At 33.6% G+C, this 26,968-nt stretch overlaps 1 protein-coding gene across 1 annotated transcript in view; it reads right to left on the bottom strand.

Annotated features, from left to right (window-relative positions):
- Positions 1–1,138: 1,138 nt before the first annotated feature.
- Positions 1,139–26,968, bottom strand: part of LOC136030992 (uncharacterized) — a 193,069-nt gene continuing 167,239 nt past the window's right edge. The window contains exons 15-22 of the mRNA XM_065710155.1: positions 23,612–23,815; positions 19,014–19,234; positions 16,206–16,411; positions 13,249–13,635; positions 11,741–11,941; positions 9,215–9,440; positions 7,221–7,444; positions 1,139–4,407 (exon numbers count right to left, since the gene is read on the bottom strand). Coding sequence (XP_065566227.1) covers positions 4,136–4,407; positions 7,221–7,444; positions 9,215–9,440; positions 11,741–11,941; positions 13,249–13,635; positions 16,206–16,411; positions 19,014–19,234; positions 23,612–23,815 — 1,941 coding nt within the window. The 3' untranslated portion in view covers positions 1,139–4,135. The remainder of the gene's footprint in view (positions 4,408–7,220; positions 7,445–9,214; positions 9,441–11,740; positions 11,942–13,248; positions 13,636–16,205; positions 16,412–19,013; positions 19,235–23,611; positions 23,816–26,968) is intronic.

Below are 26,968 nucleotides of genomic sequence, written 5' to 3'. Positions count from 1 at the left end.
ACTGGTGTCACTGATTATTTTGTTTGGAACGGGGCTAGTGGTGCAAACGTAAACCGAAAGAATACCCAAGACCCAAACCAAAATCTGGGGTAATTAAATAGCTTAAGATAAATTCCATGTTTAAGGGACTTCTCTCAGCAGTCAAAATCGGAATAGCATTGAAGAAGGCCCCATCTGAAGTTCGATTGTTTGCCGTTAAAGCATAGAATCATTCATTGTTCAAACAAATTGAGCGCTATCACCAAATACAATAAATTCAGATTATAAATAAAAAATTTATTTTATACAATAAGCACCGTACTATCAAGAAAATGGCGTGCTAAGAATAAAATTGTTTTCTATAGATTGCACAACCGAACGAGTGAATACCGCCGTAATTTCTGATAGACTGGCTGTGTGATCTGAGGCTAAATATTTGGCACTAAAAAGACAAAAAAGGCACACAAAACTATAGGCAGTATTATAAACAGTTCAAACATTAAGGCACGGGCAAAATAATGGCGCAAAAAAAAATCACTGGCATGGTACACTTTCACTGGCAGTACTTCTCAAGTTTTGGCACCATCTTTATTTCACAACTAAATTTTGTTAAACGACATTTTTATTTTTATCGACAAAAGTCAGGTATGATTTCAAGCAGCAAAGGAAAGCGATTGAAAGATCGATAAAAAAAAAGTCTAAATCCTAAATTTTACTCTGAATTGTAAGAAAATATTTAAAACGAATCATTGAAAAATAAAGAAATTTCATTTTATCAGATTTTTTTGCTGAAAAAAGGTTTCTTGGTCACTTGAATACACACACCGGTGATAAATAGCATAACAAAAATGAAGAAAAAAATACAACGGGGAAAAACAAGTATTATAGGCATATGGCAAATAAATATCACAAAACTGCATTACGTAACTTGCAAACATCAATGTACTACAATGGAATGACGAATACTAAAGGCATGAACTACTTGGTTGAGCCCCTGTTCCTCGAGTAATTGCATCTCTTTACCTTAATAAGCTATTGGCTTCTCAAATATACAAATATTCATTAGGGGTTACATATACCTGGAGAAGAAGAAGGTGTTTATTCAGGTTTCTACTGGTTGTCTCTTTACAGAAAATATTTGCTCTTTTTTTCTTTTTTTCATCTCTCTTTTTCTCCCTTTCTCTATCTCTCTCTTTGGCATTCTGAAATGGGTACAGCAGGAATTACAAATACTAGCACTGTTCTTGCATCCAGTGGTAAATACCAGAAATAAAGCCATAAAAAAAAGCTTAATTGCAACACAGTGTAATGCTGCTAAGAAAAAAAGAAGTCTAAATTTGTTTATTTTCACTAAATTTATTTATCTACCTCTTATTATTTAGTGTTTTTATGCTCAAGCACTTCTTAAAAGTATTTTTTGAGGGAAAAACTTGGTTTTCCTGAGGGGTTCAGTTGTTCTTGTACTATTTCAATGCCATCAGAATATAAAAGAGAAGCGAAGACTTCACTTCAAGCTGTTTCATTAATGCTAATTCATAGCCAAGACGTTACTTCTGTTTTAAAGATTTGAATATTAAAACGTAAAACTACTTTAAAAGAAATACGAATATTCTTTTTTAAATAAAAATTGAAATAAGTTTTAAAAAAAGAATTTTATTTATAAGAAGAAAAAAGTAGAGCCGACTATCAGTTTCCTTTCACCATTACAAGTACCTTCAGAAAATTTTGTAAGAGCTTTTGAAATTCACCATTATAAAAAAAAAAAAAAAGGAAAACGGGAAAATCTAAGCAATTACAAGTATTATGAAATACATGATTGCGAAATTTCTCTCAGAAGAATAAGTGCATTGTCATTAGATATTAGAGAATGATAGGCCTACTGTAGAACTTTCAAGCTCTTATCTGCAAAACTGTGAAATTTGCATTTATTTTTGTCATAAGAAATATTATGGATGCGCGTTTATTTTATTCTTAGTTTTCCAAGGGGTGATCGTATCGACCCAATAGTCCTAGAATACTGGAATAAGACTCATTGAAATGGAAATTAAAAAGTTCTACTGGCCTTTTTAAGTGAGCAAAAAAACTGGAGGGCAACTAAGCCCCCTTTCACGCCCCTTTTGTCTCCAAAACGAACCGATAGCATAGTTTTAAAGGCCAAAAACAATGCCTCTTGAGATAAAATGACCCCCAACAGTCCCTGGGGAAAGGTCTTTAATTTATAAAACATGCACACTGTTTAAGATAAGTATTTATTACTGGGAAGTATGCATACACCGGCTTGGGTGGGAAAGGGGATTTTCTTCTGGGTGGATTTTCCTAAAGGAGAATTTTCCATAAGGATGTGGGAAATCTTACATTGGGAAAATTTTCCAGAATTCCTACATTAAGTTCTTTTCGTAGGTTTTATTTTCTCTTTGCTGAATCAATTTTACGCGGCGAGATGCTAAGGGTAATTGTCTGGGGTAAAATTCCACCGGTATTACATTGTCTAGGGGATCTTTCGTGAGAATGGAAGATTTTTCCATGAAGGTTGAACCAAATTTCCGGGTATTATTAAAAAAAAACGATCATAAATTAAATAAAGAAAACCAGTTTTTCAACAGAAAGTAGGGAGCAACATTCAAATTAAAACTAACAGAAAACATTATGTATATGAGGGGGGTTGTCTCCTCCTCAGTACCCCAGTCTTCACGCTAAAATTTGAATTGTGTCCCGACTTTTCAATTATGTCCCAACTATTCCTAAGTTTCAACAACTAAAAAATTTAGCTTGAACAGCGAGGCATTGCGGAGGGGCCATCCCCCCTCATATACATAATAATTTCTGTTCGTCTTAAGTTTTAACGTTGCTTCTTACTTTCAGTTGAAAAAAACATCTCTTTTTTTATATAATTTTCTATGGAGACAAAATGCTTTGCAAGCACATACTACCACACACGGTGTTCAATACTGTCCATAAGACCTATGTATGTACAGGTGAACACCTGTACATACACCGCTGTCCACCTAAGACTGAAAAATATTTTTCTAGAAATGTATACCATAGGAACGAGCAATTTGAGAGATAAATCAAGACATATATGTGTTAAGCCTGTTTTACGTAGTACTTTTAGACCGTATTGAAGCGAGGCAGGATTTTCTATTAAAATGTTTTATTCTCTGGAAATTTAAAATAAAACCAAAAACGCTCTAAAAGCTATGAAACATCTTCGAGGCACAGTATTGGAAAATTATGAATTCATCGTAACTCGTCAGCCCAAGAGTAACGACTCCCAGTTTGATAAAGATTTAATTAATTAGGGCTCGCAGTCGGTGCGAAAAAGTTCAATGTTTATATGCAAAATAACTTTTTATTTATTAGATAATTAATGGATCTTAATAAAAAGAACATACAAACTAAAAATGAATCTTAGAAAAATGAATGAACATGTATCAATGAATAGCAAATGAAATAATTAAATTCAAATGGTAAAAGAGATAATTAAAGTCAAGTTATTATTTATCATAAGGAGGCATTAGGCGATTGAATTTACTTTCAGCTTCCTTAAAAGGAGGTTCATGACGCTGAAAAAGGGTTCAGAAAAAACAAGTCTTGAGTAAAGGGCCCAAATCCAAATTCCTTGCTAATGGGTCAAACATGGCTCAGCATACCGCTGTTTCGGGTAAGCCATTTTAAATATAGTTTTAAATGAATATATTTTTGGTTCCAAGAAAAGCTTAAAGCAGAGAAACGTCTTTCACAATGACTAATCAACGAGAAGGCAAATAGGGTTGAATGATACTATTCAATAAAGGAATTACAATAGATATAAGAACAAAATTAGAAAGGAAAAAACTAATCTAGACCGCACTTGGTGCGAATATAAAACTTTGGCAAAGCAGAACTAGCATACCAACGCAGCAATGTAGAATGATTTACTAGACTAAATCAATTAATCACATATTAAAAAAAAGAAATATATCAAGATAGAAATAACCTCATAGCCAAAAATACATGTAGAAATTTTGTTTATGATCATGTCTATCTTGAATCAATGTTAGATATTCCTTATATTTGCGTTTCTGATACCTACATTTTCAAGAAACCAAATTTTCAAAGAACTGTAAAAAATTGAAGGATATTTGGCTGTAAATTAATTCCTGCAAACCTTTTAGACTTAATCCATGTGCCGATATTTATGGGCTGACATTTGAGATAGACCTAAGACAGCATAGGAGCATTTAAGGCAATGATAATGGGTCTGTTTGCTGTTGTGCGGACAACTTTCATTCCTGCAAGATTGGGATGGTGTGAATTTCTCAAATCCCGCAGCTAAAATTGAGTCCTGCTTTTGGTGTTGACGTCTGTGTGCAACCACTTTGTTTGTATCAGTGCAGACAAAATCACACTTAAGACAATGAAAGTGAGATGCCTTATTCTGAACTGACCCTAAAAATCAAAAAGAAAAATTTAGTTGTAGGTTAGATCTATCAGTTTAGTGGTTGTGTCTTTCTGCAAGCAGAAGTGGTTCTAGAGGGGGACAGAGGGGGCAATTGCAACGGGTACAGAAATTTTAGGGGTGCAAAATTTTATTTAAACAATCTATCACTAATCGATTTGTAATCTTAAAATTTAATTTTTATTAAAATAAAGTATAGGATACATTATTTTTCCGTATGTTTATCACCATTTCTTGAACATAAAAGTAAGTAGCAATAAAAGTAAAATATTTCAATAATTTATACCCCATTCAGTCGTTCCACGAACTCCAAGATATGAAAAAATAATTCAACACCCTCATAATTCCTTAAAGAAACATACAGATGTGTTAAAATTAATTGTGCAATACGGAGATGAAGGGGTCTTTGCAAACGTAAGAGTTACCTATCAAATATGATTAGCAATTGCTGTGTCAACGGCCAGTAATGAGCGGTCGTTTGCCTTAGACCTTAGATGCTACGTTACGAAACCTTGCCAGACATCATGGAGCAAAGCTACAACCCTGACTTCCTCCCACAGTGGTTGAAGAGATATTTCCCCTCTATTTAAATCCTATTCATAGTACTGTTGCAAGGTGCGTCTTGGTCGACCTCTTTTGTGCCTCCCTTCTGAAAAACATTCCTAAATATATATAGGAGTTGATCCTTCGGCATACAAAAGACGTGGTCAAGTTACGTTGATCCCCTTCGTTTCAGAAAGTCTGTAGCTATTGTTGACCGGTTCGCCAGTAAACTTCTATGTTCCAATTTTTTCATGCCATGATATGTTCAGTATTCTTCTAATGTACATGTTTTCAAAAGCTAAAACGCTTTTCTTCAGCTGGACATTTAATTTCTAGGATTCACTTGTATAAAGGAGAATGGGCAATACTTGCTATTCATGAGGTGGTGCTTCAAGCGCAGATTGGTTTCAACCTATTAAAAAGCGATGTAGCTTTTCCAATTAGATCTGTTGAGTTCGTTGGCTATTTCGTCATTATAATCAATCCTTCTCCCGAGGTACTTAAATTCAATGACCTGTTCAATTGCTTCATCGTTACATTTCAGCGTCATCTGAGAGTCAGATGTAGCCCTGTCCTATGTCTTTACTGACATTCACTGTACGCCCCACTTTTTCGGCCTTTCATCCATGGCGTCGAGTAGCAGCTGTAGTCACTGTTTCGCCTCTTCGAGAAGAAAAACTCCGTCATAGAAGTCCAGGTAAGAGATCTATCGGCTGGTAATCTTCACTCCATAGCCTGAAGACTGCCTTAGAATGTAGATCTTAAAAATAACAATTAGCAACGAGGATAGGACATATCCCTATTTGACACCAGACCATATCTTGAAGAAACACATAGCCTTATTTTTTTGTGAGCACACAACATTCACTATCTTCATAGAGTGCGATTATCATGTTGATTAGTTCATCAGGTACTCTGTAATAATTCAAAATATTCCCTAAATTATTTGATCAACGGAATCGAATGCCTTTTCAAAAACAGTGATGAGTATGTATAGTTGTTTTTTTTTGTTCCAGTCCCTGAACTCATCAACCAAGTTGTGACAACCCTTCCAGTTGTCACAGATCAGCATATCTCACTTTCAGATGCATGTCCATTTTTCAACCTTCTCACAGTTGTCTTCACTTCTTCAGTGATGGGGTGAGGTGGGGGGAGGGTTCAGCACTTATTTCAACTACCAAGAAAGGACAGATTGACTATGGAGCAAGAACGACAAAATGAGCATAGAACGAGAAGAATTAGAAGCAATCAATTGGGACGAGACAAGTAAATTTTACAGAGGCTAAAGTAAGAAAAACTAGATCTAAATAAATGAGAATTTCGTCCAGTTTTTGTTAAAATTGGCCAGATAGTTTTGGGAGAAAGAGGACGGGGGTGCTAATCAATATTTTGTCCCGGGCGCGAGAGAGGTCAGAACTGCCGCTTTCTGCAAGTCATTTGCTCTTCTTAATGGTATAAAAATTCAAAAAATCCGAAATAACCTAGGCTGCTTTTAAGCGAGAAGAAAGAATCTTTATTACTGAACCTGTAGCATTAATCCTATTCTATTCCTTAGTCTATAGATACATAGTCTATAGATGGTATTATATTCATAGTTCAAAGTTTATAGATAATACTTCCCATCAAGGGCAAGTTTAAGCTACCTTAACTTTCGTATCTCTTGCCCTATTTAGCGTTATTAAGTTCAAAAGACTAAAATAAGTTCTGCAGCTGTTCTTCAAGCCTTTCTGACAGAATAACTGCCTACAATAGTAAATAAATACCCAAAGCGCAGCATAATTATACTCATCCGTAACAAAATTATGAATAATCGTGCACTGCAGAAGTTAAATATTGAAACAGCAAGACATTGTTTCAAAAAACTTCTATCAACAATATTATATTCTTCCCAAATATTAAACATTAACACCATATCTTTGTGTCGCTCACCGGACCCGTCGTGAAAATAGGAAACTTTCCGTTCCAAATTCCCATCATTTTAATTTAAAAAAAAACATGGCATTCAATCATTTTTCAGTAACAAGTTTTAGGCTTTATAATTGAACATTGCTTAACTCGAGGAACTACGAACTAAATGCACAAGTGGTCCTGAGGTTGTGGACAACTTGGATTTTATTGGCAAGTTTAATTGTAATTTGGCTCGGGGATAACGTAAGAGATGGTGGCATTGCTTTTTCTTTTGAAGATTGGCTGGACGTATAGACCCTATTGTATTATTTTTTTTATATGACCAATAATTCATGTTAAAAGTTACACTCACCTAAACTAGCAATGTGAAGACACCCTTGACGTCCGCATGGTATATTTGCCCGATATTGCTGGAAATCTCCGCCCATAAGAGTGTCCAGTCTTTCATGTCTAGCTGTGTGTTGAACAAACCTTGTTTTGTCACAAAAACTATAACCACAATCGACTCGCGTACAATGAAAATGAGTTTGATGCTCCCTGTAGCCACACTGAGGGTATCGACAATCTTCATTAAACCTAAAAAATAGATTATGTTGACCAAGACACATTGATTACTCTGCATGAAAAGTCAAAATAGAATAGCAGTTTACAAACTTACACACTTTACACACGGTTTTATGCGGCAGTGTAAAACCATGTCTAAAACAAAAGGGTTTATAATACATTATTTTTCAAAAACAAATCAAAAAGTGAGGAAAATTCTTACAGGTTCTGCGAAAATTAAGAACGATTTTGAGAAAGAAAATGAAAGAAGGTGAAACTAACTCATAAATGGCAAGGTGAACTAACGCGGAATAAACCTCACTGTCTTCCGTTTTCTTTGAAATTTATATCTTAGATTACCTATCTACCTGAAACTACCGCCACATAAAGGCAAGTCATCCGTTCCTTGGTTGTAGATATTTCCTAGTTAACAAAGGGCCCGTCAAGGAGCAGTCACGACACCCGTTTTTAAATCTCTACCTCATTGATCCTCAAAATCTTTGCCCATTGTCACTCATTTCATCCTTAATCATTTTGTCTTTGATATACTAAGCTAACGACATTTTGAATACTAGCCGGACCGTCCAACGGATCAAAGAAATTTTCGAAATTACTCAAGATGAATTCACTAAAGTTAGATTACACTTCAACTCCACAAAATTTGAGATAAACTTCTTTAATTGAAAATGTGTATCACAATTCCATTTGTAACTCTTGGACATCGTTGAGACCACTCAGTTGATCACCTAACTTTTCCCAGTCTCCACTAGGGTCTTCAACCTGCCACACCTGTAAGCTTCTTCTCGACCAGCTCAAACGTTGAGTTTCAGCATCTTACCCCTGTTTCCTGCAAATTTCGGTGTGACCGGTTGCTTTCACTATCCTTTATAATGCTATTGCACGTCCTGACATTCTGCATGACACTCTCTTTCGGAAAATGTTAGCAAAACTTAATCAGCTTACAATAAGATTAATATTTTTCCTATTTACTAAATATCTATTTCGCCTGCCTCTCTGGTACAGGAACTCACAAAATAGTAGTGGATTTGAAGTAGCAGACTATGTAATATCAGCTGATAGACGAATTGCGAAACATAATCGAAAAGTTGAGTTTCACCAAAATTAATGGGTTTGAGTATTAAGGCAGCAATTATTTCATTCCTCTCAGTGGTTTTTTCGTGTTTTTGTTTTTTATTTATGTTGTCTTTTTGTCTATTTTTATTCTATTATATTTTGTCTTGCTGTGTTATGCTCGTTGTAGTTTTGCTCTGCTTTTGTTTTGCTTATGTAGAAGCTCGTATTTTTATGTGTGTATTTTCAGTTTTTCCTTTAAAGCTCCACTATTTTTATGTTGTTGTAGGCGGGTTTTCAAATCAATAAAACAAATTAGGCGTAACTTAGCCGAAAGGGTTTTAGTGCCTCTAGTTGAAATACTTTCAACATAGTTTTATGTACTTTATAACTAAATCCTCATCATATAACTAAATACAATTGCAGATTTTACTTATTTAAATTCTCAAAGGATTTTTTTTTTCGTAAGACATTTGAAACAAATATTTTTGCTCATATTTAGAATTTTGAAAATATTCACATTCCTTCATTTTTGAGGTTGGAACTTATCAAAACCCTAATAACAGGTATTTCCCAATAAAAATTTAAGATAATCCAGTAAAACCAACGATTAAGTGTGTCCTATTCAAAAGACTGACCAAGCCAATGTCAAATATAAATATACAAGAAAAATAAATTAATAGAATTGGATGATAATTAAGAATTGAATTCAGGTTTTCAATGGAAACTTACCGAAATCTAACATATCCATCAGGTACGGGTTCTTCCTTGAGCAGCCTAGTGTTTGTTGGCTGCCTAATTTTCTTTTGATCCCAAGGGCTTTCTGGTGTAGATGGTGTATTTGGGGTAGGTGGATCTGCAGGTTTCCGAGGCGGTGTACAGACATCCATTGGACTAGTGGGAATGGGTTGCAGCATTGAAGGTGGAAAAGGTAAAGGGGGGCCATGTAGCATGTATCCTAATTAAAAGAACATATACAACAAAGAACATCTTATAATATAGCCTGGAGTATTAGTGCTCTTTTTCCTTAACAGTAAAGAAGAGATGCAGTAAATGAAATAGCTATTGTAATTGGTTTTCTATACATTGAACAGAAAATACTTTAAACAAATAAAGTATAGCAGATTTATTTCATCAAAAATATATATGGTTCTTATAATTAATTAATATTATAGTATCATTTTTGATAGGTAATTAGAGCTCCGAAAAATTAAAAGTATATGAGATAAGATAAGATATTTATTTCAAAAAGATCTCTATCACAAGCCCTCAAAGGGCCGAATTCAGACTTTGGAGTCTACATAACACATGGTTGCACTAACAATGCAAAAAACAACAACGAAAAATAAAAATCATAATGAAAAACCAATTATAAGTCAATAAATAAACTATAATAAGCTAATCACAAATGTAAAAGGAAAAAAAAACGGTCAAGCTAAACTTGAACAAAAAGCAAGTCAGAAAAACACACTGCAAAAAAAAAGAAGGGAGAAACTAGTTGGATGTTTTATTCATTTTTTCTGTGATGAACGGGACTAAGTTTTTTCATATCTGAAAGTAACGCAGCGAATGGGGGATAAAACTGGGACGGGCTCAGAAACACGACAGTCATAATCTGAATGGGGAGTGACGTTTGGGGAAAATACTTGCCGTCCGAGGGTTCGTTATTGTATTTTTTGAAAAACGGAGGCACAAAGACACCTTCCTTCGCTCAAGGGTTTCCAAACTTTTTTTAGGAGCAGAGAGTAAGGCACCTTGCCTTCTTTGAAAGTTATTCGCAAGGTTCTTTTTTGAATTTATTCAATTTTGTTTGATTCTTCACGAGAGATGCCGGGGTGCCAAACTGGCCAAGCATATTCAAGATGTGGGCGGACAAAAGACGTTTACATCCTTAAGGAGTGAGAAGGGGGGACGCTACATTTATTTAGGAGCTTAAGGAAGGTGATACACACATTAGCTTTCTGGATGATGTCTTTAACGTGGATATCCCACTTTAAATTTGAAGAAATTGTGACACCCAGTAATTTAAACGAGGACACATAAATTTCAGGAGGGAAAGGATTAAGAAAACAGGGCGATGCTTTGAGGAAACAAATCGGAATTATCATGGACTTAGAAGGGTTTACTGTCATTTCTAAGTCCAAAGCCTCACCTCCAATTTCATTGAGGATACGTATAGGGTCGCTTATTAAATTTCTGAAGCAACTTTAAACAATCGTTAGGTCACCAACAAATTTCCATTGGTCAGGAATTTCCTTCGCGAGGCTGTTAATCATGAGTCAAAAAAGGAGGGGGCCTAGGAGAGTACCCTGGGGTATTCCATTGCAGACAGGGAGAAGGTTTGGGTAATGGCTCTGGTATTTAACCACCTGCGATCTATTTGTTAAAAAGGAGGCAACCAATTTTACCAGTAAGGGATCGATACTGAACTCGCGAAGTAATTTCTCAATTAAAATATTGTGGTTAACAAGGTCAAACACTTTTTGAAGATCAATGGAAATTAAGTTTAGCCAGGAACTGCACCATGTCCATCGTAAGACTTGGACAGGACTCTAAATTTTTATGTAAATTGAAACAGAATGAAATACATTTTAAAAAAAATGTTTATGTGAAATAGTAAAATGACTTCTATTTTCCATCTATGTTTTGTTTAATCATTGTTGCTGTGCTAACAGGAACTGATGAGTGATCAAAATTAATTCTTCAAATAAATAAACATCTTCGAAAATATAAATTATACACAAATATATACATTCTTGCACAGAAGGCATTTAGGTAATTCAATACATTGTCTTAAATGAAGAAAATTTTTTTTAAGTCGATAAAAAAAAAGATCATCCAAATAAGAAAAATAAGAAAACCTATGTGAGTGTCATTTAAAACATTAGACAATGATTGTAAGATATGTTGTGTTTTCAGTATAACCATAATTACACTCGGCTATTTTTAGAGACATTGACACAAAAAGTCCCACGTTTACAGCTAAGAGATTCTTCTTCGTATAAGGTTAATAATAAGTGTATTTTTGTAGCATTCTAGGCAACAAGCACTTTTCAAGAAAGATGATTAGCATAGTAGATCACACATTGTCGATTAGTCTGATTTTGCCTGAAGCACCAAGTAAAACTACTATGTCTGCCTCGTGTCTTTAAATTTTACTCTTTGCTTTTCCTTCTACGGCTTTAACTTTTTTTTTTAGAACTCCCTTTCCATTTATTCAAAGAAGCATTTTAGATAAAAGAATACAAAAAATACTACCTTGACCAGGTGGACCAAAAAGCATTGGATTAAATCCATGAGGTCCCATGAAAGGGGGACCAATGTAACCATACGGATGCATTGGAGCAACAAAGGCGTTCAACGACTGAAGAGGGTGGCTCCCAATGGACACATACGCATCTTCTGGCAAAACATTTGCGCTGGGAAGTACTTTCTGCACACCTTCCATGGCTCTTGTCACTGAAAAGTGATTTTCTCTATAATTTTTTTCGATTTAAGATCTTAACAATCACTTCAACACGAATTTTTAGCAGTTATGTTGGCTCCATACAAAAGGGGGGGGGGGTCAAAACCTCATTCAAAATTCTACTAGGCATGGTGTTTTTTGCTTTTGAGTGACTGGATCAATACACTTGCACAATACCCAGTGGGGCTCTAATGGTAGTGTTATGAAAGAATGGGGGGGGGGGGAGATTTTGAACCTAATAATAGAACTAAATATGTCTCTTCTTCACACAAAAAAACTAGTCTAAAATAAAATAATTGGAAGCTTCCGAGCGATAGGAAATGCTGCAAAGGGTACCCTAGAAAAAAGTAGTTAAAAAAAAGAAAGAAGAAAAAACTATTTTATCTAACATAAATACTAAAAAACAGCTTTGTCCTTTAAAAATGCAAAGGCGTGTGCACTTTGACAAACTAATATACATCTGAAGCAGTAGGCATATCAATACATCTTTGGAAGTTCAACTAATGAGTTCGATGCAGTAATTCCACGTCTTCCTAAATTTTTCGAGCAGTTTTTCTTTAAGGCAGACGCCTTGTGGGAAACCACATATTCACTTACTTGTTACAAAAAATGGATTACTCTAGATTCAAATTGATGTTCCTCCAGGAGTAATATTCATTTGTCACGGCGATTTAGTTACCAAATCAAGTGATTTTAGTTGCTTTGTCACGCAATTTATTAAGTTGAAAAAAATCATATTCGTCTGGCAGCTACACAATTCTTACAAAACTTTTCTGCACAGCAGCGAAAGTCAAGCCAATTGATGACAACCAGATGTCACCAGGTTGCCACAGTTGTATTAATAGGCATGTTATTAATGATAACCTGATGTCCACTGATGACAAACCTGGGATCTTTACAAGGAGGCTTATAAAATCAAAGCACCTTTCATTATTCACAAATGATCATTTAATTAAATCAGTTAGTTCACACAGGTGCGATCTATTAGAAAATAAAAGCTGCCATGAATCTGATTAGATAAGATCTATGCAATAGAATATTTACTGAAGCAGTTAATCGACACCAAACTGCGCTGGTTGTCGACGACTACCGCGTCATTTGGATTTGTAAAACTGAGGAAAGCAAAGAAAAAAAAATTCCAAGTTGAAAGATTTAAAATCAAATTAGATTCCAAAATCTTAATAAGAAATTCGAATTTTCAATCAAAATTAGAAATCTAAATTTTTAAAAACAGAATATTTTTAGAAATAGAACATATTTTTCATCAATTCAATTCTTTCCCAATGTAGCATCAACTAACCTTGAACATACTCATCACGCCTTTCAGTTCCCTGATCCTCAGATTTGCCACTGTCTTCTTCTGAATCGATGTCGGATAATCTCTCATCTTCTGGCTCTTGCTTTGATGCTGTGCTAGGGCTTAAAGCACTGCCACTATGTTTTTGCATATGAGGTCTTAATTTTTCTGGGTCTGAGAAAGCTTGGTTGCACAAACCACAGTGATAGTGCTCACGCCTTTTTAATTTACAGAATGGTCGACCACAGGACTGATCTGGACCAAAGGCAAAAGGCTTTTCCTCCATAACAACCTTTGTTTCTTTTTCTTGGAAATGGTCAAATTGTCGCTGGATGGGTGAAGATGTACCCGGTGTAAGAATCGGGTAATAAGTTCCAGCTGCTCTCACCACTGTAAGATACTCAATTATATTCGAGTCAATGACAAACAAATTTTTTAGTATCAGCAATAAAACAATCAACTTGTTAAATTGAGAGCCTCACTCTGATTAGTTACATTAAATTAGTTAATGTCGTTATTAAATTGATTTACTTATTTATTATTATAAGCCTCCATGAAGTGGGGCTACAACATTTCTTATGTCAAGTTATATTCCGATCTTTCCTTCCTCGGACTTCTACATGCAGAGTTAGGGTGTTTAAGAAGGGGACGGGCACTTTTATGTCTTCCTGAATAAGGTATAAAAACCTCGAAAAGAATGAATAGTTAAGTTACATAAAAGTACGATTTTAAATGCATGTTTTTCTGGATTGGCAGAAGTGGATTCAAATAGATATCAGGGTGAGGTTGTCCCTCCTCCCCCTGTGTGCTTGTCTCATTGTAAGCATTTAAAGTTTGGCAAAAAAACTCTTTTCCGCTCTTGCACCAATTATATATATTGAATTGCCTTAATTATTTTTAAAGGAAATTGTGACAGTAAAAAACCGCCAACACAAATGCAAAATTATTTCCTCCAAATCACTCCATTTTGAGATCACTTTTTTCACCTGCCGTTCAAATACCAGATTCTATCAGACAATTTTATAAACTATTACAATGACGGGCTTGTGTTCCCAAACTCCCCCTTGATTAGTAGGAGTAGTAGCATAAAAATAGCTAATAGAACGAATTAATTAATAATTACACACTTTACAAAATGTTCAATTCCAAGACATACTTTAATTTTTTTTTTATGGTAGATTGTAAATAGTTGATTAGGATTCTGGAATTGCTTTTTGGTCAATTGGATCTTTGCATATAGTAGCATGAGTGTTCTTTGGTAGCCACTCTATTAAGAGATCACCCTTTTCTCTCTCCCAGGAAATTCACGATTTCTTTTGCATAGTTCTTATAATGTCTGGTTAAACCATCTAAAGAGGGTAAATAAATTATTTGGAACTATCAGGGTGAACAAGGAGCAGAAATTGTAAGTAGCAAGGAGCAATTCTCACGGATTAGTTACATAGCTTTAATGAAGACAAAAATTTCATATAAAATAAATCTTAAAATAAATCTTTTATTTGGGGTCAAATTAAACATTTAGCAACATTATTTACTTCAATTCTATATAAAAATTCATGAAAGAGATGAGTTTGTTAAATTTATTTTTAATTTTTTATAATAAATCACACAGACACAAAAATAAAAGGTGTAAATAAAGTAGCTAATTCTTAAAATATAAATCATAACAGTTTATACGTGTATTTCTAAATTACAAAAATAAAGAAAAGAGACACGATTTTTCTGGGGCATATTGCAAACTAACCCAAAAATCAGACATAAGAAATACATTATGCATAGATAGTACTTATTTCTTCTTTTTCTTGTCAAAGGAGAGAGACATAATTTCTCCATAGAAAATACAGATCAAGATAAAAAACCAAAGACATAAAATAAAAATAGTTTGCATACATTTTTTTATATTGCAGAAAGAAATGCACAAACGGCTTTTCTCAAAAACTAAATAATACAAATTAGTAAAAATAAATATTGATACTGGGAAAATAAAAAAGAAGACATGAACACTTTCAAAATGGGCTTGAGCATTTTCCTTTAAAACCTACAAGAAACAATGAAAAAAAAATTAGGCAAATATTCCAAGTAAAGTTTTGTAATAGAAGAACAGTCTACAATGTCCAAGGATTAACTTTAATAATGGGGCAGCTCCTACTAATAGCTCGTCGCAACACAAGGCTACCTCAAGGAAACATATAACAAAATTTTGTCTCCTTTTTAGTTCTATTTATGTCAATCTCTGAACAAGAAGGTTCAGAGATTGACATCTCTGAGATTGACGTCAGACTATAGATTGACGTCAGCTATAATTTCACATAAATTACATTATTTTACCATAATGGAATAGTATAATAATAATCAATAATAATTAATAATGTAATAGTGCAATAGTAGCTAGTTTCAGATTTACGTTTTTAGGCTTAATGTCAAATTCTTTGGAAGCCTAACTTAGTACATTCGTTTGTTCCCTTCAAATTTAGAAGAGACCAACGATATATTTTTTCTTATATAGAATATTCTTTTTTTTTTATAATGAAAATGAATTATAGTAAACCATAAGTAAATACACAAATAGATCATAAACACAAATAAAACAAATAATTAATCGACAAGTAAATAAGTCAGTTAAAAAAAACCTGTAATAAATCGAACACAGCGATGATTCACCGAAAAGAAAAACGAAACAGCACAATAAGCATAGAAAAATAACTGATTAGAATATATCTAATAAAAATAAATACAATTTTAATGGTTGATTATATTCTGGAAAAACGGAACATGGTATTATAAATATTTTACTATGTCATCTGCAAATCTTTTTTTATAGGTAGCGCTATTATTAAGAAGTGTATTAGAAAAGTCCAAAATTGGCCTGTTTAAATATTTCACTGATCATTTTTGTCTTACTTCAAATATTTGTCAATTAGATTTACAGGCTGCTTTACAGATTCTAGGAGACATTTTACCTGTCATTCTGTGAGGAGATTCATGTTCACTTTGACTCGGTGCACTCGGCCCATTTCCATCTGAAGGAGTTGCTGACTTCCGTCCATCCTTTGTTTCTGAGCGGTCCGTAAGATGCTCACGATCATGGCTTAACATGGCATCAGCGCTTACAGATATAAAGTTACAACCAGTACGTAAGCAATGAAAATGTTGTGATATCTTGGCACTAAAGACAGTAAATAAATGGGAATAAACAAAAATGTTTAAAAAACAGTTAATGAAACTTCTAAATGGATTAAAATGTGTAAATTAGGTTCTAATACAGTATGAAACAGGCATCGAAACGAATAGGTTTATTAAAGTGCACAGGACGACAGACATGAGATCTGATTGTTTGAGGTGGTTGAGCAGGAACTTACTCAGCCATATACTTTTAAAACTAGGAAACACCAAGAATTAAATTTTGAAAGAAGAAGACCTCCGTGTGCATTAATTTGATTTTTACTGTAGTAGGTACAAGAAAAAAGAAAACCTAAATGAAAAAAGGAAGGTAGAAACATGTGGTGCTAAACAGATTAAGAAGGTGTAGCTTTTTCTTGAAGTTGTATTTGCCTTCACCAAATCAACAGGTTATTAGTGTTTAAATTTTTCTCCCATCCTAGGTTTGTTTATACCTCAAATAAAATTTTCTTTTTTTTCTTTTGGTTATTTCAACATTGCGAAGTTTTTAGGGCAGTATTATATTTTCGTTAGTGCTACCAAATTGAGCCTTAAAAATAAACAGCCAGATGTAATTAGTTCAATTTGACAGCGCTATTCGTCCATAAACATTCAGAAATTGTGTTGTATTTTATGAAGTTTTTATTTGTTGTCTCTAAAATTTTTATTATGTTGTTTTCTTTCATTGCTCCGTCTTCTTGTTCTGTTTTTCTTTTTTTTTGTGTGTGTGACGAGTTTTATAATAAATAAATATATTGATGTTTGAATTCTTACCGACGGAAAACGTTGCCAAATTTGACTAATCACTTTCTATTTATTTCTATCGTTCAATATAGCAGCACTTGGGTTATTATGCGTCTTTAATTGGTTTGCACCAACTCAGAAAATGATACTCCTCTAGCAGCTTTATAGCATTGAAAGAAAAACAGGGCAAGAATTTTAGAGAATCGAGGTTTTCATCCAAAAGTAAACAATGTTTTCATTTTGATGTCCTTTATATATATATATATATATATATATATATATATATATATATATATATATATATATATATATATATATATATATATATATATATATATATATATATACATATATATATATTCTAAAACAAATATTGGATCAGCATTTAGGTTATTTATACAAATAAGATAATGTAATTTTTCTTTTTCATAAACAAAATGTAAAATAAACACAAGCAAAGCAAAGCATCCTCATAACTTTGTCAAAAAAAAACAGAAAATATCAAGTGAAAATCAACTTTTCTGAGCTTCTGAAAACACACCAACCCTCTCTTTATGTTACTGATTATAGATGTTAATTCTACTAAAGCTACTAGAATTAACATCTAGTAAAGCATGGTGACAATAAGATTAAATGAAATAGTTTTGATTGTAGATGATTTTAAACCATCTTCAGTATCGGAATTATTTATGGTAGGTGGCATTGGGTAGCCTGGGTCCAAGCAGCGAATAATGTTCTTGATACTTGAACTGGCTTGCTGTACATTCTGATTTGAGAACTTGTAAGGATTGAATTTCATTTTTAATTTACATGGAATGGCTATTGCAGAACAATGAGAATAAGGTGTTGAGAGCTTTCCAGGAACAGAATATTTAACTAAGTAAAAAAAATGGAAATAGCAATGTGCAGCTGAACAGTGTAGGCTTTCATTTTGTATGTATCAACACTTGCATGATTATGAGTCTTTAATTGGTTTGCACCAATTCAGTTTAGAGCATTGAGCTCACAGAGATTGTCATTGGCGTCTTCTAGGACAGTTCCGAAGGAATTCGGAGTTTGAATTGATGAGCTGAGTTGATCATTAAATTTTTTCCCCTCATATGGCTTACCTCAAAAATTTTTTATGGCATATTTAATGAGCCGTAAGAGCACGTTCAGGCTAATGACGATAAACAAATATAGTTTGATGTTCAGATACAATCAGTGTTATTTTAATGAAGCCATACAAACTTTTGTGACCATTCTATTCTTTTTCCGTCATGTGCACACCCATTTGTAAATGCTAGTGACATGTGGGATATAATAGTTTTATATTTCCATTATTATAAATTTTTATTATATCGACCTTGGTGGTAAAAATACATAAGGTTTGCATTTGAAGCTGGAGGATGAATCTTACTAACGATGATGTTCATTTAAGCCTGGTATTCAGATGTTTTTTTTATAAGTTTTTAAGTTTGGTTATTTGTAAATTTGGTGCAACCGAAATTTTGACTTCGCATGAAAAGTTGCATTTGAAGCTGAAGGATGAATCTTACTAACAATGATGTTCATTTCATCCTGGTATTCAGATATTTTGATGAGTCCTGGCACTGATACTGTTGCGTTGTGTCTTTAATTCTTTTTGGAGGGATTTTAGTGTTATTTACCCCGTTCATTTTGTGTTTTTATGAGAATTGTATGCTTAAGTAATTTTCTGAATCTAATTTTTTTGTGTACTTTACTCCTTTTTTAAAAGTGAATTGAAGAAAACAATATTAATATTTTGCCAAGGACAACATAATGAAAGTGAAGTATTTTTCAAAACTGGTATGAACCTAAAGGATAATGCACCATGTGTGTTATCATATTCTCATAGTAACTACCTTAAGCATTTTGGGTGACCACACTCAAGAGAGTCATTAAAAGCTGCAAAAGCCTCTAAAGGCTGATGACGATGTCCAGATGCCACTTCATTGTCACTTGTAGTGAAGCCACATCGAGGGAAAACACAGTGAAAGTGCAACATTTTTGACAGCTGGCAAGGACCTAAAGTACAATCCATCATGTCTGGAACAGTGAGAATGTTTGGGTCGAATCTCTCGCCCTGAAACAATAAAAGTTGTTGGTAAAAAAGTTTGATTGGTTACAAAAGAATATAAACATTTTGGACTGCACTGTATATTTTTTTTTGTATATTCATAGAACTATTGTTAGTTTTATTTCAGTCTGTATGAGTTTATTTCAGTGCTTGCTAAAAATTCTGCAAGTTTTTAATTTGGGCGCACTCCTTAATTTTCTAGCTATTTCCTTCTATGCTCATTTTAGAATGACCCTTTCGAATTTTTATTTTATCTAATTACAGCGGCATTAGTCTATGTTTGTACAAAAGCATTTGTTCCAATAAGAGATTTTTTCTGATATTCATTCATTGCAATAATATAGTATATCTAAAAATATTTTTTTAAGCGATCTAAACAAACTTCTAGTTCTGTCTTCCAGTATTTCCTAATTATTTAACAAAAATCTTTCCTTTTCGCAATTACTGTGGCAGACACTTTACCAGCCAGGGAAGGAGAAACTATTAACCAACACCCACTGAAGTTTGATTCTTCTGTTGAAAGCTCTTTCCTATTTAAACGTTTCCATTATGATTTTTGACTCGTTAATCCTTTTATAATTCTTTTTGAGCTCTATTGTTTTTTCCTTATTTTCCGTATATTGGTTTATGTTTTGTCGTTTAATAATTTCCTTTATCGTTTAATAATTTCCTTTTTGAATATTTTTGATAATACTAAAAAAGGTCCTATTTCAGTTTGGCTTCTTTAGCCTGAACTGGCCCATACCTACCACTTTTTTTCGTAGTCAATACGGACTGAATGCAAAGTTTAAGCCCAACCCTTGACCAACCCATTTTGTTTGTTTGTTACAACTTTGCTTATTCTACAGTTCCCACGCTAGCAAAGACCATCCACAGAAATTTTATTTCTCATATTCACAGCTTGTTGTAGCTTGTCCTTTCCATTTCAAACTTCCTATTTGCAATATTATTTAGAGATAATTTACTTTGGTTTGTCTCTTTTATTATCTAACATTAATGCTTCCATTTTTACTTCTGAGTTATATCCTTTCATTAGCAACATTTTCTTTTTAATTTTGTTTTGCTACAAGGTAATTAACTTCTATTTTAACACATGATCTTCAATAGTTCAAAGAAATTACTTGTATTAGATGAAAAAAAAAGATTCATCTAGTACAATTCAGAAATCAAATCAAGGACGACAATTTAGGAACAGGGGGCAATCACTTTCTAGATTTTACTGCCCCTTCCCCCTCCCAGACTTTCCAAAATCTCTTTTTAGGCCCTTCCATAGAAAAAATGAAAAAATGTGTTTCCTTTTACCCCTGGATTTTTGAAAACACCTTTTTGAGGTTCATTTTACAAAATGCCTTGTCCCTCCCCATTATTGAGAATTGGCCGCCCTGCTTGAAATAATAATTTCAAACGATCTCGAAAATTCTCATTGATATAGTCAAAATCCTTCCTTGAAATTACTGGAGAGAGTAGTGTCCAAAGAGTGATCGTATACCTTCTCAATGATATAAAGAATAGAAATTGGTGGAAAAAAATGGCCTACATAGCTCATATTTTTATTTTTACTGGATCTTATCAAGCTTTTTTTTAAGGGTGATTAACCATTGTTTCTGAAAAAAAAAACATAACAAATTATCAACTGAAAGTTGTAAAAACCTTATTTTCCTCCGCTAAAGTAATAATCAACTTTAAGCATAATGGATAGGTTTTTGAAAATTACAGGGACGACCTTCGACTTTTATGTTGAATTTTCTGTCTTCGAGAAGACATCATTATAAGATATTTAACAAGCTGTGGCGGGTATTCTGGTAAATTTGACAGTTTTTTTGTTGACTCAGCATTCAAATTTTGAATAAAAAAGAAACTTGAAAATCCAGGTATACAGGTTAGACATTTTAAGCTAATTAAAGGGTCATACACTCCGAAATAACGCAAGATCACAAGCTTTTTTCGTTTTTTTTTCTAAACATGCTGAAAGCCATTTCATTATCATACGAGATTTTCAATTAGGTATAATTTTGACCATGGAATTATACGCAAAGCAATAGAGAAAAAATGCTTTGAAGTAGTTTATGAGACTTGTTTATTGACAATCCAGTAACTTGTTTTGAACTGTCAGGTGATCAATCAAAGCACAAATCTTCGGGGTTCAGAGTGTTGTCCATAATTCAGTATTCCAAAGTGTAATTGTCAGTGTAAATAATATTTTAGGAAAGCTTTCATGCTTCCTCCCTCCTATTTTACTGAGTTTAATGGAAAGAAGTGTTTGTCATAAGGATCTTGACTGTCCAGAAACCAAGACAACAGGCTTGTCTCTTAGTTTTACACATGTCCTGTCAAAGAACCAAATATTGTTGACCAGAGAGATATCGTGAGATAAGAAAAATGAGGAAGGACGGGGGTCCACTTGTCCACTTGGTTTATTAACTGCTCTCTCTTTGCAACACGAACAGGGTAAACAATAAAGAGAGCTATCGTCATCTGACCAGGCTATACCTCATGTAGACTGAAGGAGAGTGATGATGACTCAGGATAATCTTGACACTGGCCAATATTTTCTTGACATGGTCAAACTTTGGCATATAGAAACTGTAACGAAGTTTTGGTATTATTCTTTCAATTCCTAATTTAAATTAAATAATGCAACTATATTTTATTTAAAAGGTGGTTCGGCATTATAGTGGGGTTATTTTGACATTTCAAATATTTATACCGTAGTATAGTAAGCACATTTTTTTTAATGATAAGACTATGTAATATTTATTTATAATTAAATTAATGCACGATGAATAAGCGACAATAAGGCAAACGATTCTTTTAAATGCTAAATCAACCAAAAATTATTGAGATTATAAATTACTTACCAAATATGCTTAAGATAAGAAGATACGATTCAAAATTAGCAACATTTTTGATAATGGCGTAAATTTCTCTTTCTCAATCATTCTGCATTTAATTCATGTCAAATCAAAATGAAAATTGAGCATAATGGCCGAATAATTTAGAATTACTGCTTTTTGGGTAAATCCTTTCTCTTAAAAGCCATCATCCCATTTTATCCATAATCTTTTTCATACATGTTCTGTTTACATGAAGATGCAATTTTTGGTGTCTCTCCTGATTAGGCTATTCTCTTTTGTTCAGCGTTCTGTATGCTGTCTTGTCACGCAAAAATGTCGAAATTTATGGCCATCTCTCTGGTGGTCTTAAAACTTTTTCCCATAAACAGTCCACTTTTAAGTGATGTCATGCATGGCCTTATTCGAAATAATAATAGAATATCGAGGCTTTGTTAATTCACAAATATTGCTTACTTATAAAATACTTAAATTGATCTGAAGCAAACCATTCTCGTACTTTGCTAATATCTATAAATAAGGCCGTGTACAGGTACAAGAAAACAAATGGGGCGTCATAATTTTGTTTCTGGAAACAATGCTAAAGCAAGATCTTTTCTAATGCTAACATATCGCTTACTTGAAAAACATGCAAAACAGTCTGACACAAAAAAGCTCTGTTTGGTAAATATATAATATTTTTAAGCAAGATATTGGAAAGGCTAAGAGGCAGGGTTTGGGGTGTACAAGGGAGAAATACATCCCCCAGGATACAGCCTCCAAGCGTATTGACCCGTTAGAAAAAAGGATATAATTTTGGAATGAAAGGAGATAAGAAATATGAATTTCAATTGCCCTTCCTAAAACAAGTTTTGTAATGTGTCATGTTGCTCTAATATACATTATAGAGAAAATTCAAAATATTTCCATATTGTAAGGGTGTAACCCAGAAAAAAAATCTATAAAATGAAAAATGAAGAAAACTGTCAAAAAGAAAATATGGAGGCATCACACAAGAAGGAAGTAAGCTCACCTACAAGTGTGTTAAGCCAGTCAGGAATAATGGCGTATGCATAAGCTTCTACCACAAACCATCACTACATTATCAACTTTACTTTGATTTTTCAAATTTTACTATAAATTTAGAGGCTTAAATTCACAAAAGTGTGAAAGAATTTTTTTAGACTATCAAAAAAGGTATTTTTTTAGATATAGGGGGGGGGGGTCTAGGGATAAAAAAGAATTTAGGGTGAGCAAAACCCATCCAACTCTGCAACCAACGAATTATTTTACCAGAAGGCCGGTCTGTGCCGATAATCATAACAGACAGCAGGTAAAATTCGTTAGTGCCTCCTTGTCTAACACTTTAGCAAGTAATACCACTTAAAACCGATAAAAATCATTTCAAACCACTAGAAAAACATTTTCGGTGTTGTTTATTAATTTTCAGATCAAATACTATGTAATGTGAGGCCGAAAAAAACATTGGAAACATGCTACTTATTTTATGTTAAAAAAAAGGTCACACTAAACTTTCTAAAATGAGTCATACCAATTTCTTAGCCCCAATGGTATTTGGTGTTTCTGGCCTCATTACAGATAACATCTTTGTAGGAGACGGACTTTGGAATCTTTGTGAACTAATAGGAAGTGGAGAATCTCTGGTTGGCGATACCGTCGCTGGTTTTGGAAGCTTAAAACTGGCATAGATTGCTTGAGGGCCTTCACCTTTGCTAGAGCCGCTAGGTAACGACATCTTGAAATCAAGAAAGAATCATTAAGCTTCTCCTGAGCGTTTGTGTTTCTTTTCTCTATTTCATATTCTTACTCCACTATTTTTTTAGTCGCAAATATATAATCAAATAAACGCCCAAACAATGAACTCTTCTAATATCGTTATTATTTTTTTTCTATTGAGACATACTAAGTTTGTAGAGTAAACATAAAGTATCTAATCTTCTCTTTTAGACAAAAAGAAATATTGTATAATCAAATATTGAGAAACATATTTGAACAACTGGAGTTTAGCCACTGAAAGGCGAGAAAAAATAATATATTTCACAAACATACTGTGACAGAAAAAAAAATCAACTTTTAACCATATAGAAAGAAAGTCTGCTATAGCTGCAATCATTTTCACTAGGAGCGTCCGTGAAAAATATTATCACAGAGATTTTCTTACGAAATTACATGTCATCTTTTCATGTTTAATGTTTTCAAGTTACGTGCAAAGGCTGTTTTACTGTCGCTGATTCTGTATTTGGTGAGAGCATCACTTAGAAGTGTAGAACTTCTCGGTTTTTCCTTACAATTATGCAAATTCAATAACGACAAGTATGTTGCAGTGTGTCTTTTGTATACCTGCTTATAGAGTAATGCGATTTCATGTATGAGGCTCAGTCAACAAGAATTATGTTTGGAATTACGTATCTTGAAAATACTTATAATGCCCTGTATCACCAAGACAATTTCCTTATTTCCTGGGTATTACTAGTAATGCAAAGTAAGTAATTTGGTCCTAATACAAATATTTTTTCCCACTAGGTACCAGGTTTCTCACTGAAAAGAAAAATGAAACCAAATCTATTTATTGGTTCTGTTTGAAACGCCACTAATAGTATAGAAATAATAGCACTGCGTCGAACGACCATTCTAACAAGAAAATGTATAGGTGTCTTTAAACAGTGAATTAGTTATAATTTGTATTAGGCTATACAATTACGTTATTAGTTGAACTAATGAATTTATAATATTATACTTACTTACAAAGTAAATGATAGCTTCGGGTAACGTTGCAAATTACTTAAAATACTCCGCGCAAGTACCCTTTTTTTACAGAGAATTTTGATTTATTCCTTTTTTCCGATTAAATAAAAAAAAAAACTAATTTTTTTAGCTGAAAGTAAGGAGCGACATTAAAACTTAAAACGAACAGAAATTACTCCGTATATGAAATGAGTTGTCCCCTCCGCAATCCCTCGCCCTTCACGCTAAAGCTTTTAATTGTTTTAAAAAGTAGAATTGTGGCAAAGAGTCAAACTTTAGTGTAAAGAGCGAGGGATTGCGGAGGGGACAACCCATTTAATATACGGAGTAATTTCTGTTCGTTTTAAGTTTTAATGTCGCTCCTTACTTTCAGCTAAAAAAATTAGTTTTTTTTTATTTAATTTCTGAAAGTTTTTGAATTAATGCATGTTTGGTTTTAGCTCTCCGCACATAAATTATTAAAATGAAATTTGTATATTAATTCTTTTTTGGCTAAATGGCTTTCTCTTAGTTTTGATCAGACGATTTTGAGAAATAAGGGGTGGAGAAGGAGGCCTAGTTGCCCTCCAATTTTTCGGTTACTTAAAAAGGCAACTAGAACTTTTAATTTTTAACGAACGTTTTTATTAGTAAAAAATATACGTAACTTAAGAATTAACTTACGTAACAAACTTTCATAACCTTATATTTTTATTATGTATACGAGGGGGTTTGTACCCTCTTTAATACCTCGCTCTTTACACTAAATCGTAAGTTTTGGCCCAATTCTTTAAGAATGACCCCTGAATCAGAAAGGCCGTAGAATAAATAGTTGAAATTACTAAAAATACTTTAGCATAAAGAGCGAGGTATTTATCTCCTCCTAAATACCTCGCTCTTTATGCTAAAGTATTATTAAAACCCCTGATATTCGTAATAATATCTGTTCGTTTTAAGTTTCAATGCTAATCCTTCCTTTCATTTGAAAAAATTTCATGTTTATTTTTCATTGTTTTCTTATAGTAATGCTAGAACATTCTGCGCCCTTTTCATTGAATTTTTCTTCCCCCATGACAGATTCCTCCAAGGAAAGATCCTCCAACATCAAGATTCAACATCAAAAATCAAGATTCCACATTTTTGTAGATAGGAGCTTGACACTTCTACAGTAGGGTTCTCTGATAGGCTGAATCTGATGGTGTCATTTTCGTTGAGATCCTACGACTTTTAGGGGGTGTTTTCCCCTATTTTCTTAAATAAGGCAAATTTTCTCAGGCTCGTAACTTTTGATGGGTATAACTAAACTTGATGAAACTTGTATATTTAAAATCAGCATTAAAATGCGATTTTTTTGATGTAGCTATTGATATCAAAATTCGATTTTTTAGAGTTTTGGTTACTATTGAGCCGGGTCGCTCCTTACTACAGTTCGTTACCACGAACTGTTTGATAGGTGAACTTTTACTATAGAAGCAGAAAAGTGGAACAGATTGGTGAAAGAGCTCTTAGAAGCCAACCAAACTATATTTCAAGACTAATGGCACCTAAATTATTATATATGCTAGCCGAGTGGTTAACACCCTAGACTTGAGATACTTTGTCCTTGAGGACAGGGGCTAGAGTCCTGATGTCACTGGTTATTCGGTTTGGTATGGGTGTCAGTGGCGTGATCCTAAGCTAGGTCAGAGCCGAAACAGCTCTAAATGGGTAGCTGGAGAAATCTGGGGGAGGGTAGAAAATAAGAATTTCGGGAAGCTAGGTCTCGGTTTCAACACCCAAATGACAGAAGTTTTTTTTTTAATTGATATAACCAACAACAGTTTAAGCAGCCTGGATTACTGGTCCTGCCTGCCTACCAGTGGGTAAAGGCAGGCAAACCTAGAAGCCCCTATGCCTGGGGCGTAAGGTGACTCATCATTTAAGACCTATATCAAATTTAACTTGTAAGTTGCCTACAGTAATCCATCCTTGGGTTAACGCCACTGCTACTGCTGATGCTTGATGTTTTGTGTTGACTGTTTTAGATTCTTAAAATTGCAAAACCCCTGCTTTATTATTTTCTATTTGCTGCTAGATTGTGAACCATATCCTGCCTTATACCAAACCTGCCTTTGGCCTATACCACTGCTTACTCTGTACCTGTTTTGTTGTTAACATCAGGCAA

This window comes from Artemia franciscana, chromosome 1 (genome assembly GCF_032884065.1).
Source record: "Artemia franciscana chromosome 1, ASM3288406v1, whole genome shotgun sequence".
Taxonomy (NCBI): Eukaryota; Metazoa; Arthropoda; class Branchiopoda; order Anostraca; family Artemiidae; genus Artemia; species Artemia franciscana.
The sequence above is the reverse complement of the archived record's forward strand: the minus strand, read 5'-3'. Positions and strand labels throughout refer to the sequence as shown.